This window comes from Leiobunum rupestre, chromosome 10, assembly GCF_980474605.1.
Source record: "Leiobunum rupestre chromosome 10, qqLeiRupe1.1.hap1, whole genome shotgun sequence".
In the NCBI taxonomy this organism is placed as follows: domain Eukaryota; kingdom Metazoa; phylum Arthropoda; class Arachnida; order Opiliones; family Sclerosomatidae; genus Leiobunum; species Leiobunum rupestre.
The window spans coordinates 39,137,140-39,155,005 of NC_143393.1; the positions used below are offsets into that span (position 1 = coordinate 39,137,140).

At 39.3% G+C, this 17,866-nt stretch overlaps 1 protein-coding gene across 1 annotated transcript; it reads right to left on the reverse strand.

Moving 5' to 3' along the window:
• Positions 1-10,802: 10,802 nt before the first annotated feature.
• Positions 10,803-12,306, reverse strand: LOC149925628 (uncharacterized). The gene is made up of 2 exons (XM_090161795.1): positions 12,298-12,306; positions 10,803-11,633 (listed from the first exon to the last, which is right to left on the reverse strand). The coding sequence occupies exons 1-2, from the start codon at positions 12,304-12,306 to the stop codon at positions 10,803-10,805; spliced, it is 840 nt and encodes a 279-aa protein (XP_090017921.1).
• Between the last annotated feature and the right edge of the window lie 5,560 nt (positions 12,307-17,866).

A 17,866-nucleotide genomic window follows, 5' to 3' on the forward strand; every position in this document is an offset into this window, starting at 1 on the left:
TCAATCAAACCGGGTAAAAAATATAATCTCTTCAATTTTTCGAACTTTAGTCAAATCTTGACGGGTCTAAAAAACGCCAAATAAACGTATATAAAGCCGTTGCCGTAAATAAAAAAGATTTAGTCTTTCTTAGTTCTTGGCTGTCAGACGAACTATTACAGGACGGGGTCCTGGTGTCGGTCAAAAGTGGTAACTTTGCGGTTTTAATTAGTATGTTCGGTCTTCGGTCATGAAAAGAGTTAAATTGTGTTTCGCGTAAGTGAGTGAATGGACTTAAGTGTATGAACAGTGCGTGTTTAAGACTGAAAGTGTTAAAGTAATTGTGAACTAACTCAAGTCAGCTGTAAGATAAAATTGATTGTTTTTATTTTTTGAATTGGAATAACCTAATTATACCCTTGAAATTATCAACTCAACCTGTGAGGCTAATTAAGTAGATTGGAAGTAATTAGTAGCGAACAGCTCTCAGCTGTTAATTGAGACAAGAGTTAATAGTAAGGTAGTTTGAATTTAGTTAAAATTACTCAGTATAATTTATGATATTTACTTAAGTGTAAGTGTGTTTTGGTTTATTTTTCCATCACGATGAACTAAGACCAATCTAGTCTTAGACACTTGAGTACCAGTTCTGTACAATTACGTAGGAGGGATATATATTGTTGGGTTATTGATGAAAGTTAAATCTAGAACGTTCCATAGACTGTTCTGAATAAAAATAAACATTTATAATTTTGCATAATTCTGGTTGCCATTTTATTTTCTAATCACTCGCCCACAACATTACAGTTCTGGCAATCCCGAATCAAATAAATTTTCGATATAACGGCGACGGGAAATTATTCTTGTAAATTTATCGCGCAGCCTTAGGGAATATTCTTTTAACAAAATTTCGATACACTATCGTTTAATTAAATCGGCCCGATTCCGTTAAAATTATAAACCAACAAGTTGGCAAGCCAAAATATACCTCTCCTCGGAAGTATGGTCCCTAGTGGTATTAATTTCTCGACACGACCCCCAAAGATATCTCTGCAATTCAGAGTTATTTACGAAAAACGTATTCTCGGTTCAAACCCTGCCCGGTATAAAATTTTAATTTTAATTTAAATAATTGAGACGAAACAATCGAGTTTAATTTATTCAGAATATTATAAATTAAGTAGTTACAACAGCGTGTTAGATTCACTAAAACAATGCACAATTGAATTTAACCCTTTTTACAGTACATGTTTATCAGTTGAATATAATACTAAGCAAATTTTAATGAAAGAAACATCTACAGATGGTATTTGTATTTTTCTCGCTTACGAAATACTTGCCGCATCTTTAACGCTCATTTTATTTCAACTTCCAGTTGACGTTGTGACACATACCGCATGAAAAAGACCAATGCCGTCCAATTTCCAATATCATATAATGACTCGCACACCCAAGAAATCATTGACTGCGTTAGAAATCGTAGATATCCAAATATCCACACCAAATATATTTACAAGAAGCAAAAACCTTACCATCAACAAAGCACAGAGAGCCACTTGACTAACCGCCAGCTCTTAAAACAATTAACGTTAAATTATCTCCTTTGAATTAACACAACTATATATAGGTCGTTAATAATACCCGTAAATAAATAACAAAAAAAACTAACAAAGTGGACCACCCACAGGGTCTACCCTTTAACCCTCTAATCTCGGCTGACTGCGCTAAAACAAGATTTAACCTTTAAAAAAAACCAGATTAGGCTTTCATAAATTCATTAATAAAAAAAGACTTTATTACCTATTATGCTTACGATGCCTGTCTTAATTTCAGTGAATCTAAGCAGCTATCGGTGGTTCTGTGGTAGAGCGCTCGACTGCCAAGCCGAATGGTCTGGGTTCGAAACCTGGGTGGCGCATTTGTTTTTAATCAATAGAGAAACGCTAAATTAGAATTTCTTCGATGAAATAATTTCAATTTCAATTCTATTTCAATTAAACCAAAATTTCGTTCTCTATTAAATACGCTTCCGATAAAGCTGAAGGTCTAATTTTCAATAAGGCGTAACAAGTGTCGGTAGTTCTGTGGTAGAACGTCCGCCTGTCAATCAGGAGGTCTCGGATTCAAATCCCACCCGATGCGATCGCAAATTGATACTAAGACGAATACCGTGTACAACTGGTGGAAACCCTGCCATTGGACGTTGAGAGGTAGCATTACACTCAGCACTCGGTCCGTCCCAAAGTCATTAAGAAGAAGTTGGAGAGAAAACGCCCATATAAACACAACAGACTCAACATGCACAACCATCAGAACACAAACACAACAAATTCAACACTCATAACCTACGCATAAACATTACAAAAACGTAATACACCAAACCGTCACAACGGTGAGCGAAAAAACACAATCCAAACCAAACCGCAAATGCATCCGTTAACGCTCACCGTCACACGGTGGTTTTGCCAACCCTTTGAGAAACTGCGTACGCAGTGATTACACTTTGCACCGAAAATGCCAACGCGTTCGCAGGCCTGACAGACCCACAGACCCACAGACAGACACGGTGGTTGTATAACCCCTCCTAGGGGACTTTGTCCCCTCGGAGAGGTAAAAAGCGAACGGTCGTTATAATACCCTCTGTAGATATTTCTTTCCTTAAAATTAGCTTTGTATTATATTCAACTGACAAACTTGTACTGTAAAAAGGGTTTAATTCAATTGTGCATTGTTATAGTACGTTTAACTCACTGTTGTAACTACTTAACTTATGATATTCTGAATAAATTAAAATTGGTCGTTTCGTCTCAATTATTTTAATTATAATTAAAATTTTATACCGGGCGGGATAGAACTGGGATAACATTTTAACAAATAACTCTAAATTGCGGAGATAAGGGTTATCTCGAAAAATTAATACCACTAGGGACAATTCTTCCGAGGAGAGGTATATTTTGGTTTGCCAACTTGTCATTTATACGAAAATAACTACATTTGAACACGACGTTGAACGTCAAATTTTGGTTTTCGGATTTCGGTCGACGCAGAGTAATAGTATTTTCACTTAGCGTCAATAGATTCCAGCATTGCTATCTTGGCTATAACTAATATAACCAAGGCTTATCCACTTTTTAATTATCTTTAAATTTAAATGTTGCTTGGTTTATTGATATGTTTTCTAAAATTGCATTATAATAATCAGTGGCGGACTGGGTCTAATATTTTTTGGTTGCTAGGAAACTAAGGGTCCAATTTTTAACAACTATAAAGCTACCATGTTTACGGAGGCCCACTTCATGAAGGTCCATGGGATCCACGCCATCGGGCAGGTTACCTCTATGGCCAATCCGAGATTGATAATATTTTTTTACTTTAAATTCAATAAATGAAGCATTTGATATACTGCATTTTAGACGTCCAATACGTCTATAAAATCACATCATAATACCTTAAATTATATTTAAATGGAACATAGCATATCAAAATAGCAATATGTATGTTCACCGTGCGATGATAACCAAAAATGATATTATTCGTAACTCGGATTTATTTCTGATTGGAAGGCTCAGAGCGTCAGTGGCGTAGCCAGAATTTCGTCAAAGGGGGTTCAAGAATGTTAATATTAAGAGGGGTGTCGAGAAGGGGGTGTCAATTTAGTATAGTCAAGGTAGGCACAGGGGGTTGACATTGAACCCTCCTTGTCTACGCCACTGCAAAGCGTTATCGTGGAGCACGACCTAAAAAATAAAAAGCCAATATCGATCCTTCAACCTAATTTCGACTCTGCATAACTGCGAATAATTTTCGATGTTGTTTGACGTCAGGCCAGTGGCCTACCTCCGAAGGACCATGGACTTATTAATGTACTTCGCACATTAAAACATTAAAACAAACGTTTTACAAATTGAACCAGTCCCACGTGTTTTCCAGCTGCTGAGCTACATTTGTATTTTCCCTCCCCTCACCCCTTTTCCTTCTTCCCCGGTTATCATTAGTTAGTTAGTTCCTAACTCCGCCACCAGAGCGCACATTTAACAATCGCCCGAAGCAAATATCCGGGAACGGGGCGTTCCTGTGCGAAGTACATTAATTAGTCCATGGAAGGACTAGTCCGAGTTGGTATTTGCCCTTGCCCTTCTAGTCGCGTGTTTTTTAAACTGTCGCTACAATAAATAGCTCTAAAATTTATACAAACGCCGGCGTACGCCGCCGCCGCCGGTATATTTTGGGTCAAACGCCGCCGCCGAACCATATCAGATCGGGCCCGGCCTCTAAGCCTTGGTACAAACTTATTTTACGATTTTATAAGATAATACTTACCATAACAAACTTGGGTAACTTTGTTAAATGATTCACCGAAAATTAATTGATAAGCGTGATTCGAAAAACTGGTCATAATTCAACTATTATCTTATAAATTAATTAAGAAATAAGGAACGCATGGTGGATAGACCGAAAGGTGGGGTTCAAAAACTTTATTCCCCCCTTTTGAATCATTAGCAATTTGCTGTTACGCCAGAAACCGTCACTAGAGGGCATCGATATTAGTTCTTTTCATATTTTTTAAGAACCAGACCGTCCCTGTTGTTAATTAGTTTATGTTGGTACGAACTATTTGTAAGTTTTAAAATTTCTTTAGGGTTTAGCTTTTTAATCCTATTTCATTATGGCTTTTCAACTTATTCGCGTTTTTTTTTTCTTCACTTTTAGCAATGCAGTCCATAGGTGGTTCCTCTTAACGAAATATTATAGAAATCGTTCTAGTTATTTCTCCGATTTTTATGCGTTCTATCATAAGTAATGTAACATCTCCAAGTATGAAATTAGGAATTTTTTTACTACATCCTTTCTTCACAGTGACGCCAAAATTGTTTCTAAATAGCGCCATTCGGTAGCGGCACCATGAACTAATTTAATCCAACTTCCATTAATGTGATATTCCGTGAATTTGGTGCGCTATTTTGAATACCACCATTTTTAGGATTAATGTGTATTTAGGAGCACTATAATTATAAGCTTTGTGCGTACTGCGTAGTGTAAACTTTGGTCAGAAGTATCGCCGAATACCGACTGAGTTTTAAATCGAATGTGTGAAAGATGTCTGCTCATTCAAAATTATCTCGATATAAAAGCTGAACGCTCCAGTCATGGTTTATATATTTACACAGGTTAGACTTGTCGCGCTCCGGGAGGGGCCACTTAAGCGCTACTCGCGCATTCGGAAATTTCCAAATCGCGTTCGCTGCGCCATCTCGGATAAAATTGTAAAACTATTGACTAAATTTATATATATATCCAATTAGTACGGTTTCAATAAATTAGATGGCGCCGCGAGCGCGATTTGGAAAACCGAGTTGCCAGTCAGCAGAATTTAAGCGGCCCCGTCCCGTAGTATGCACGAAGCTACGTACAATTCTAACCTGTGTAAATATATAAACCGTGCTTCAGTTAAAGAACATTCATATTCAAAAGTCGTCTGCTATTTCTTCACACATTTAGGTATTAAATTAGATGGCGCTATCTTTCCTAAGCTTGAAGCCTATGGTTACGCAAAAGACGGTTTTTTTGGAGTACTATATGATTGGCTGAATTAGAACTTTGACTCTTTTTGTATGATCAATAGAAAAATTCAAGTCACAAAGAGGGTTAAACTTCCGGGTTACATGTTGCTAGTCGTTTTACTCATTTATCTTCGGGGAAGAAAGGATGTAGTAAGAAAAAATGCACGAGAATAATAATAATGTAATACTTAGAGGTAATATGTTACTTATGGTACTATATAGTACCCCTTTTTTCGATAAATAGGCAGCATGACGTCACGTCGTACCTTTCGCTATGGCCGCCATGCTGGCATTCTTTTTTTTTCAATTGGAAAGAGCATGGGTGACGTATTATATACGTCATACTGTCCCTATTCGTCATTGGTATACTCTAAAAATCGATAAGTTGGTGGCCGAATGGTCGATCTCAATTTTTTCACGTTTACTTCTTTTTAAATGCAGCAAATTCTGATTTATACATTTACAAATGAGGAAACATTATTTTCCGTAAATATATATAATACTCGCTTTGTCTCTGATAAAAATTTGAAATGTTAAAATCTATAAGTCAAAGAAACTCCACATACTTAGGTCCAAAATTGTACAACACTTTAGAACCAGATATTAACAAGTTGGCAAGCCAAACTATACCTCTCCTCGGAAGAATGGTCCCTAGTGATATTAATTTCTCGACACGACCCCCAAAGATATCTCCGCAATTCAGAGTTATTTACGAAAAACGTATTCTCGGTTCAAACCCTGCCCGGTATAAAATTTTAATTTTAATTTAAATAATTGAGACGAAACAATCGAGTTTAATTTATTCAGAATATTATAAATTAAGTAGTTACAACAGCGAGTTAGACTTACTAAAACAATGCAGAATTGAATTTAACCCTTTTTACAGTACATGTTTATCAGTTGAATATAATACTAAGCAAATTTTAATGAAAGAAATATCTACAGATGGTATTTGTATTTTTCTCGCTTACGAAATACTTGCCGCATCTTTAACGCTCATTTTATTTCAACGCTCGTAGACTTCCAGTTGACGTTGTGACACATACCGCATGAAAAAGACCAATGCCGTCCAATTTCCAATATCATATAATGACTCGCACACCCAAGAAATCATTGACTGCGTTAGAAATCGTAGATATCCAAATATCCACACCAAATATATTTACAAGAAGCAAAAACCTTACCATCAACAAAGCACAGAGAGCCACTTGACTAACCGCCAGCTCTTAAAGCAATTAACGTTAAATTATCTCCTTTGAATTAACACAACTATATATAGGTCGTTAATAATACCCGTAAATAAATAACAAAAAAACTAACAAAGTGGACCACCCACAGGTTCTACCGTTTAACCCTCTAATCTCGGCTGACTGCGCTAAAACAAGATTTAACCTTTAAAATTTCATTCGTAAAAAAACCATAAAAAAATCATAAATTCATTAATTTTAATAAAGACTTTATTACCTATTATGCTTACGATGCGTGTCTTAATTTCAGTGAACCTAAGCAGCTATCGGTGGTTCTGTGGTAGAGCGCTCGACTGCCAAGCCGAATGGCCTGGGTTCGAAACCTGGGTGGCGCATTTGTTTTTAATCAATAGAGAAACGCTAAATTAGAATTTCTTCGATGCAATAATTTCAATTTCAATTCTATTTCAATTAAACCAAAATTTCGTACTCTATTAAATACGCGTAACAAGTGTCGGTAGTTCTGTGGTAGAACGTCCGCCTGTCAAGCAGGAGGTCCCGGGTTCAAATCCCGCCCGATGCGATCGCAAATTGATACTAAGACGAATACTGTGTACAACTGGTGGAAAAACTGCCATTGGACGTTGAGTGGTAGCATTACACTCAGCCCTTGGTCCGTCCCAAAGTCATTAGGAAGAAGTTGGAGAGAAAACGCCCATACAAACACAACAGACTCTACATGCACAACCATCAGAACACAAACACAACAAACTCAACACTCACAACCTACGCATAAACATTACAAAAACGTAATACACCGAACCGTCCCCTCGGAGAGGTAAAAATGTACGACTATAAAAAATTAAAAAAAAAAAATATGTAATTGGATAAAAGGCTATGGATATCATTTCTTCTTAAATTTTTTCGATTAATGTGAAAACAAAGGCTAACTTTAAATTTGAACTAATAATATAATAATAGTATGTGTATTCTAATTTCGAATTGTTAACGCGAATTAACCTTGTATATATATCCTTACCGTTCATCTCAAAGCTAAAACTGTACATTTATTAGTTACCCCCACCACTATCAAGCTTTTGCTTCTGTGGATCGGGGGACAACTAATAGCATCAATAAATTAAAAAAAATAAAAATAACCGTGCATTTGGAATTCCTTCGTTAGAATACTCGTCAAACGGTGGCACGAATCGTCTTGACCAGGGTGGGAAATAAGGATTTTTTTGAAAGTGGACAGGTGACCAGTGAGTCGACCCCCCTGGCCTAGAATAAATAAACTGGACCATGACCAATGCACGTCGTCTGCTACATTATAATAGCTTGTTTTAACTTTTAACGGTTTTTAATAGGGTGAATTCTAGGGCTGTGCGAGTCATACAAATAGAAATGAGACTAGAACCACTGCGCTAACCGGTAATCTCAAGGGAAACGGGCAAGCTAGAAGGCTTCCATGAGAGTGGAATCGCTATACTAACCCACGCAGGAGTGCGCCATCTATTCAAAAAAATTTTAACTTTAAATTCTTTAAAATAGATGGCGTGCTCCCACAAAGAATACTGGCGATTCCACTCTCATGGCAGCCTTCTTACTCGTACATCTCACCACAGTCTAATCTTGCTTCTAGTCTCATTTCTATTTCTATGGTGCGAGTACACGAACATCATCGATTACTCGGCATTTTTTTAAATCGAGTACTTGAACTGGACGTCGAATAAGTAATTGGAAAACACTCGTCGATTATCGAGACCAAAAAGTTGAATAGTCGAGCATCTGATTACTCGAATAAGCTGCTGTAAGTTCAAATACGGGTTTTTGCATTTTTTTTGGGGTGGAAATAATAAACGGTACCTACAAGACGTACAAAAAACCAATGCTTTGATTGACCTTGGGGATGGATCACGGTTTTTAATACGTAGTGCGCCTGCACGGTTTTTCTTCACACATTATTATTAAGTTTTTCTTTTGGTTTGGAGTGTCACTTCACGAATTCGGATGTCGGTCGGCGCTAGAGCTTAGGAGTCTTAACTTCCTAAGCAATATACGGACAGACGGTACATTAATAATTCTATGGTTATTTTACTATTAATTACTATAATTAGGCTATTAGCCTAGTATACTAGTCTTTTTATATCCCACTAGTCACTATAAGGTTACTAAAGTTCTGAAAATTGTGGTTCATTTAATTAAAGGAAAATTTTTCAGCATTGAAAGCTAGTTTATATTAATCTTAAATTTAATTTCATAATTACTCGAATAAGACCAGCCCCTAATCAAGTATACTCGATAACCCTACTCGAGGTTTTTTTTAAATTACAGTCCTAGTTAATTCGAATTGGAGTGTACAAACATCGACCGAAACGAGTCTAGCTGGCGTAACGGTGCTAGCTTCTCCGACTCGGTTGCGCCCACAGATATATGAAATAAAATAGATACCTTACGCTGCATACGGGCCCGTGGGAAGAACACGGAATAGTGCCATCTATCGCCGCGGTGACCAAAATTAGTATTCGGAAAATATTTTCTGGATGCCCAACGTAATAGTGCCATCTCTCGGTGTTAAAAATTAGTATTTCGAAAAAAGAACGCGGTAGACTAGGCCTAATAATGTTGATACCTCAGTAACGTGGAGTTGGGGTCGGAATAAAGTTTTAAAAGTTTTTGGTGTATATAGCGGGGGCCTTCACACCAGGCGCGCAATTTAAAAACAAACAAAACAAAAAAGAAAAACAATAAAAATAATAAAAAGCCCGAAGAACACTGTACAAATGGTAGAATTACACCAAAAACAAGGGAAAACAAAATAAGGAAACCGATCAGAATGTCAATGCACCGCACGTTGCAGAATAGCACAGGTGGCAATAATAATGTCCATATGACCTCCATGTACTGCTTTAAGAACCCCCACGAGAGTGTTCGGAAGATTGCGCTTCTGGAGCGCTGAAACCAGTGGCGCCGATCCCATGGGGGCGGCGGGGTCGAAGCCCCCATTGGGATAAATTAATGGGGGCTCTGCCCCCATTGGTAAAACCGCCGATGCTAAAGGCCATTTACTTTTAAGCAAGATAGTGTTGCCAGCAACCTCATTCCAAGTTTATTAGTGAGCTTCGGCCCCCATTGGGAAAAAAAGCGATCGGCGCCACTAGCTGAAACCAGCGCTGGGTGACGCCCAGTGTGATAGGGGCAGGTGAATAATATGTGGTAAGCATCGTCGATAGCTCCGCAGTGAGTGCAAACGGCCGTCACACTGAGGTTGAACCGGTGTATGGTCGCGTTTGTGGGAAGGCGACCACATCCTAGTCTCGAGAGAACGGTATCGTCCTTGCGCGAGGGTTTCAAGTTAAGTATAGCACTAGAGCCGGGAAAGGGTTTAGGCTCATGAAGAGGCCGCACTACCCTACTGGTCTGCCAGTCCGTACTCCACTCAGCTGAGAGAGCCCGACGACACACACTCTTTATTTCTACAAGAGTAGACTGGAGGAGGAAGTCCACTCTAGAAGGGTGCTGGAGCCCAGTGACCGAGGCGAGACGATCGGCCGTCTCGTTTCCGGGAACTCCCACGTGTGCTGGACACCAGATTAGAGAAACCGGCTACGGGTACTTATCGCAAAGCTCCTGGATACAGATGGCCACCGGATCCATAGACCAACTTAGCAGTTGGGTGAGTGCGCTTTTAGAGTCGGAACAGACAACTACCGGCGAACGCAGATGTGTGGACGCGTAGGAGAGAGCCCGATTAATAGGATGACCGGAGTCCACTAAATTAACCGCACCAACGTTGAGGGAGGGAATTGCGAAGGCAGCACCCGCGACCCCTGAATCGGGGGAAGCCGAAGCGTCCGTGTAGAAAACCACCGCGTCCCTCGCGTGAGATTCGAGAGTTGCGAAAAACAGTTGCCGTAACTGCGTAGAGTTATTGTCATCCTAAGGACTGGTGAGCCAACGCGAGATGATGGTCGCCGACGGAGGGGTCCATGGTGGGGTCTCCGCAGTGACGAGGTGTCGACTAGTAACGTGGAAAAGCCAATCAAGATTGCAGGCCTGAGCCAGGCGCCAAGCTCTAAGTAGAAAAGGGAGCCTGTTCTTTGGGAAGCGATGCTCCAAAATCTCCAAGGACGCAAGGTCCCGGCAGGAGAGTGCGGTAGAAGTCCGGAGTGTCCGCCGCCCCACATAGAGCAAGGGTGATTAGATCCATATAGTATTTCCTGTTGCTTAAGGGCGGAATGGCCGCTTCGGCCTCCATTAAACTGATAGGAGAACACGGTGGAGTCCCGAGGATGACTCGAAGGGCCGCATTTTTAATTTTATCTAGTTTCTTGAGGGCACAAGCGGGCGCCGACGCGTAAAGGGGACTAGAGTAATCCCGTCTGGAGCGTACCAGGTGTGTATACAGAAGCCGCAAAACCTTACGACCTGCACCCCACTGGGTACCCAAAACCGCTCGCAGGAGGTTTAGTCTCTTCATCGAAGATGAGGAAAGGTCCTCGATATGGGGAATCCAAGAGAGACGGTCATCGAAAAGGCCACCTAGGTGCCTGTAGGTGGATACCTTAGTGAGCGGCTGATGGCCCAGTGTGAGAGTGAGGGCCGCCGGCAAGTCGGTGTCGCGAGAGAAGGTCATAAAATTGCACTTGAGAGGTTGAAAGTTTAGTCCCCAGTTTGCGCCGTAGTCGGTGATCCTGTTAAGAGCGACTTGCAAAGTCCTGAAAAGATTCCCCCAGTCAAAGCCACTGATCCAGACGGTGATGTCATCCGCGTGCTCCCACGACGACCTTTTCGGAAACCGGATTGTTCCGGAGGGAGCACCTTGTTGAGCTCTAGATACTAGACTAACCGACCAAGTACCAGTTTCTCGTAGATTTTCCCCAGATTTGGGAGAAGAGCAATGTTCCTGTAAGAGGTAGCGTCCGTAGCGGATTTCCCCGGCTTCAATATCGGGTGTAAGATAGCGTGTTTCCACCTCGAAGGCATCACCCCTTTAGCCCAGAGGCGGTTGACTTATTAATTCTTGTGATAGACATAATAAAGAAATAGACACCAGCTACGTTCAGCAGCAGTCAACGAAAAAAAACCCGATGGATTTGATATTTTCCACCGATGAGCTTTTTCGTCATAATGACGTCGTAAGTTGCTGAACGCTTTTATTCAGTCATCGGTGTTTTTTAAAATGCCGTAGCTTTTATAGTAGTTTTACATCAGAAATGACGTCAGTCATCGGAAAAACCGACTCCTCCAGCCGATGACTTCGATGAGTAACCGATGACTATCGTGACGTCAAAACCGGAAACGCGACAAAGCGTACAGTAGGAAACCGATGTCACCGATTAGTGAACGTACCCACCGTACGCGGAGTTTGATTTGATAAAAATATACGGGAGCGATAACTAGCAGACAACCGGCAGTTGATCCGTATTCCTGAGGTACAACGTGTAAAGCGCCACATAACGTTTAAAAAAATTTATCGGGTTTAAAATCAGACTCAAAAACTTTAGCGGTGAATTTGAAAAACGGGTAGTACGTTTATGGCTTAAATAACATGTTTTCTAATGAAATACCCAAGTCATTGTGAGTATTTAATTTGAAAAGAAGTAGTAAAAGAGTTTTCTACTGAAAATCGGTTTTCATTCAGTGGCGGCGCCAGGAATTTTCGCGAGGGTAGGCAAACCAAATAAATGGGCCCCCGACCCGGGATCCGCCTTTTCTCAACGAAATGCTTCAATAAAATAAAGTAGTGATGTACAGGCCCGTACACGGGGAAGAGGGCGCCAGGGGATGCTCAGCGCCCCCAAATGAGTACTTGAGCATCCCCAATCCGACTAACCCAAAAAAAATCGATTGCTCAATTACCGAAAGATATGATCTAAAATATTTGTATATTAATCAAAAAGGAAAATTACTTTTACTAGAGAGCTAGTATCAGTAAATATTTGAAACCATTTTAATAAAGTTTTTGAAAATTGCTTTCGCGCGTCTCACTGAACCAGAAAAACTTTCAATTGTAGAAATATTGAACCAGCTTATCAAAAATGTTTTGACAGATATTTTAGGGCTACAACCGGATTAGTATATTTACTAATTTCAGAGGTGGGGAGATAAAAATTACTCAAGGTATTGGCACCCCCAAAAAGAATTTGAGCGCCCCCGAGTTTTGGCGGCTGTGTACGGGCCTGGTGATGTACATGACGAACAAAAAAGTTCTAACAACAGTAAAACGAGTCCAAATATAACAGAACTGGTTTTATTTACTAGGAGATACCTCAAAAATTTCTAAATACATTATCGACATTTGTTTCATTGTTATTTATAAATACTTTTATCTCTTGGGACAATTTTGACACCTTTTCTAGATCAATTTGGGTCCCCTTATACGGTGATTTTGGGGCCCCTCAAAATTTTAAGGTAGGCAGTGGCCTACCTGGCCTACCCCCTAGCGCCGCCACTGTTTTCATTTGATAGAAATGGTAAAAAATTTTGCTTTTACGCATTGCAGCAACTCTTCAAAATGTAAAACAATACCGGAAAATGTTTGATTCCCTAAGTAGGTAAATAGCAAAAGGGGGCTTACGCAAAAAGTCATTCCAACTCAGGTTTGGTTTCCAATAAATTAAAACAAGTAAAAATAGTCTAAATATTTTTTTATTTAATGTAAAGAAATTACATGCGCTTAAAGTGAAATAGAAAATGCCGGTGATGCTAACCTCTTACTTTTAAATTTTGACCACGAGTTACTTAAGCCTTTGACCAAAAATCATTTCGTTTTTTAATTTTTTTTATTAAAAGATTATCTGCTGCTTTTTATATGGGTTTTCGAAAGAATGAATTGACTTATTTACAACTTAGAATTGAAGTTAACCTTATTTTAAATTCTCACAGCCGAAGTATTCGCGAATCACGTCAGAGTATCTAAAATATTACAAAAACGAACATGTGATGATTTTTTATTTGCTCACCTACTCGACAGGCGTCACTTAAACCACGGCCAACTTTGATCACGTGCTGTTCGCGCTACAGTGGCCAACACATTCGTCGAAATTCCGCGAGCAAGGAATATCCCCCTATAAACTGTACTATAATGTGTAGGAGGTCAGCGCCACGCTCGGTTGTTATATTGACTTCAATGTAAAAACTATACTAAAAATAATAATCCGCTAGGGGCGCTGACGTCATACACATCTTTTGCTCATAGGTTAACACAGAAACGTCAACGAATGAGATGGCCGCTGTAGCGCGAGAGATGCGTGAGACATAAAAGTTGGCCGTGCTTAAACCAAAGATAATCTAGACTACGTACCCTAGATTGGAAATTCGGCGAGATCACTAAGGCCTCCCGTCTAACCATGCGATTCCCTACTTGCGGGGGGCAATGTATTAGCGTGGGTGTAAAAAGTCAGTTCGGTTCAGTTTTAAATCTCGTATTCGTATATAGGAAACGTATATAAAGGTTTAGATAAAATATTTCAAAGGGAGTGAATACGGGTGTTACAGCTAGCAGAAACGCGTAATTTCTGTAGGCTATCCTTATAAGGCGCTATCTATCGGTAAGAAAGCTCGTGCTATCGTCGCGAGAGCCATTGTCTCCTGCTTAAAAATTATACTAAAAGTCACCAACAGATGGTGTCTAAAGACTACGGCCTGCGGAAAGGTCAAGCACTTAGTACTAAAATGCTAAGAGAGCTCGCGCTCTTGGTCACGTGCCTTCCTCGGTGTCTGCTAGGTGTCAATTCCGTATTTTATGTTAGGCTTAGACGCCCCGAAATTTATCTAGACCTTTATATACATTTCTTATATCTATGGTCTAAACAAAAAAATCGGGACTGGAGGACGAGGCCCAAGCCCCGAGTGTTCGACCAAAGATAATTTAAACTCGTACCCTAGATTCGAATACTGAGAGCTTTCCCATTGACGGTTTTGTTACGAAGCGTTTACCCTTTTCCGGCACGTGACCTCAGAAAAATCGGGCTCCATCGGTTGCGGTAAGGCACAAACCATGGAGCGAATATTTTCTGAGTTTCCGAGGGAAGTGGGTAAACGCTATCGGCAACGCGCGAGAGAGTGATTTCGAATCTAGGGTACGAGTTTAAATTATCTTTGGTTCGACCAAGTTTGATTTGAAGCGTAAATTTTCTTTATTTTAATTTTTAACCAGATATAATATTAAACTAAGGTTTATTTTATTTAACCACGGCGTTAACTAAATATGGGAAAATCTTGCCAATTCAAGAGTTGTAAGAACTATCACAAGTCATCTTTAATCATAAGTTGGGAAATTGTAGCGAAATTTATTAATGCGTTGGTGCCTTCAATGGACGCTTCAATAAAAGATACTCGGTTTCTACTCCCCTCTCCAAATTCATCTGGGAAGGAGCTATTTCCGGTCGGTCGGTTAAACCACGGCCAACTTAGATCCACTGCTACTCGCACTAGTGCGAGTAGCAGTGGATCTAAGTTGGCCGTGGTTAAACGGTTAGAATGGCTAGCCACAATGTCATATTTAAGCCAATTGGAGACGCGTTTTTGCCCTCATGAGAATTTTGCGTCAGATAAGAAACGCGTCGGCTCACGTGTATAAGGAACATACTAATGTTTATTTTCGATAATATATTTTATGGTAAAATATATAATGTTTTTAAAACTAAGTATAAGAAGATAATATTATTATTATTATCATCCTCTTATGGTATAAATAATTAAAATTATATGCAATATTTTTATAATACCAGGCAATTTTAAAGCTTCTCATGGAGGCAGAGTTAATTCATTTCGTATAAAATTATCTTTTGGAAAAAGATGAAAACTCATTCCTTTAGAACTAAACATATTACTTTTGCGGTACGGTATGCAACAAGTGTTTCCTTTTAACCAGGTAACTTTTTTGGCATGTTAAGGCTTAGCAAAAAACTGATGTTACGTTCGAGAAAGTTTCCAGCTTTCTATTCACCAAGCACTATATAAATAATAATAAGTCCTGGGCCTCCTGGCTGTCGGAAATATTACTTCTTGGCAATTTCTGGGAAGATGTTTTATTTAAGCGCCTATTGTAAATATGGACAAGTAATGGAAGGCTTCATTTGTCATCATTTTTATTGGATTTGCCTTAATTTTTTTCTAAGCAAAGCTGTTTAAAAATAATAAAAATATAGAAAAACATTTGAAATTAAGCATTTAAAACTAATTTTTACAAAAGGTAAATCAGGAGATTCAATCTCTGCATTGGGCAAAAATATTAATTTTGAAGCGTTTTTTCCAGTTTACCCCTGAAATTATATTTAAAACAAACAATTTATGACTACATCTATGATAATTAAAATTGTAATACTAACCATTCGGCTTTTTAGATTTGGGTTGTTTCTTTTGACAATAAGCGTGATCCATTTTTAGCCCGAGGCCCGAACGAGGTCCAGATACCGAAGCAGACGAACCCACTGAAACTTTTCAGACTACACTTCCACCCCCACTGCACCTCTCCCACTAGGGAATCGCATGAGACAACGCATAATGCTAGGGGGTCACTGGTTATAAGGACCAGTTTAAAAAAAAACCTTATTTCCAAGGCTGTTCCTGAGGTACTACGCTTAAGCGGGGTAGAAACGTACTCGAGTCGCGAAATGCGTTGTCTCATGCGATTCCCTAGTGGGAGAGGTGCAGTGGGGGTGGAAGTGTAGTCTGAAAAGTTTCAGTGGGTTCGTCTGCTTCGGTATCTGGACCTCGTTCGGGCCTCGGGCTAAAAATGGATCACGCTTATTGTCAAAAGAAACAACCCAAATCTAAAAAGCCGAATGGTTAGTATTACAATTTTAATTATCATAGATGTAGTCATAAATTGTTTGTTTTAAATATAATTTCAGGGGTAAACTGGAAAAAACGCTTCAAAATTAATATTTTTGCCCAATGCAGAGATTGAATCTCCTGATTTACCTTTTGTAAAAATTAGTTTTAAATGCTTAATTTCAAATGTTTTTCTATATTTTTATTATTTTTAAACAGCTTTGCTTAGAAAAAAATTAAGGCAAATCCAATAAAAATGATGACAAATGAAGCCTTCCATTACTTGTCCATATTTACAATAGGCGCTTAAATAAAACATCTTCCCAGAAATTGCCAAGAAGTAATATTTCCGACAGCCAGGAGGCCCAGGACTTATTATTATTTATATAGTGCTTGGTGAATAGAAAGCTGGAAACTTTCTCGAACGTAACATCAGTTTTTTGCTAAGCCTTAACATGCCAAAAAAGTTACCTGGTTAAAAGGAAACACTTGTTGCATACCGTACCGCAAAAGTAATATGTTTAGTTCTAAAGGAATGAGGACCAGTTTAATAATTCATATGCTAGTAGCATATGAATTATTAAACTGGTCCTTATGACCAGTGACCCCCTAGCTTATGAATTATTAAACTGGTCTTATATAAAATGTGCCAATGTCATTTATATGCCTTAAAAAACATATACTACATGTTTAGAAGTTAGATTATGTTGGTAACATTAACTTTGCACGAATTCAAAATAGTTAACTTTATTTTACGAGTACCACCAGAATAGTACAATATAGTACTATCTCATTTAAGACTACTACCAGAGCCTAGAAGACCCTCGTAATTTACCGTATTACCTCTCTTTCTCTAGGCTCCGTAACTCCAGAGTCCCCGGTCCGTTACCGCGTAGCCAGGTAGCCTACCGTACTCGGGGGAAAGCGAGACTAGAGGATTGAGGGTTTGAGGCCAGAGGGGGGTTAGACAGTTCGACTCGTTCAAGGGATGCGAGCGAAGGAACTCCACATAAAACCTCGACGTGCGGCCCCGGCGGTAGTAAGAGGAGTCGCTGTACATAGGGAAATCCAAATTGATATAAACCTTTAACTAATCTAATATTATTTGGAATTATTAAACTGGTCAACTTCTGTTTTTTTGATATTATTTCGAATTAATAAACTGGACACGGTGACCAGTGACCCCCCAAATTTTGAATAAATAAACTGGTCTGAACAATTAATTAACTGGTCTTTGACCACCTGACCACCGTTATTTCCAAGGCTGCTCAGGAATACGGAACAACTCGCTACCTGAGAGCAAAAGTCAAGTAAGTCGAGATACGTGACTATTGAAAGAAATTCAAAATAAGAATCCTT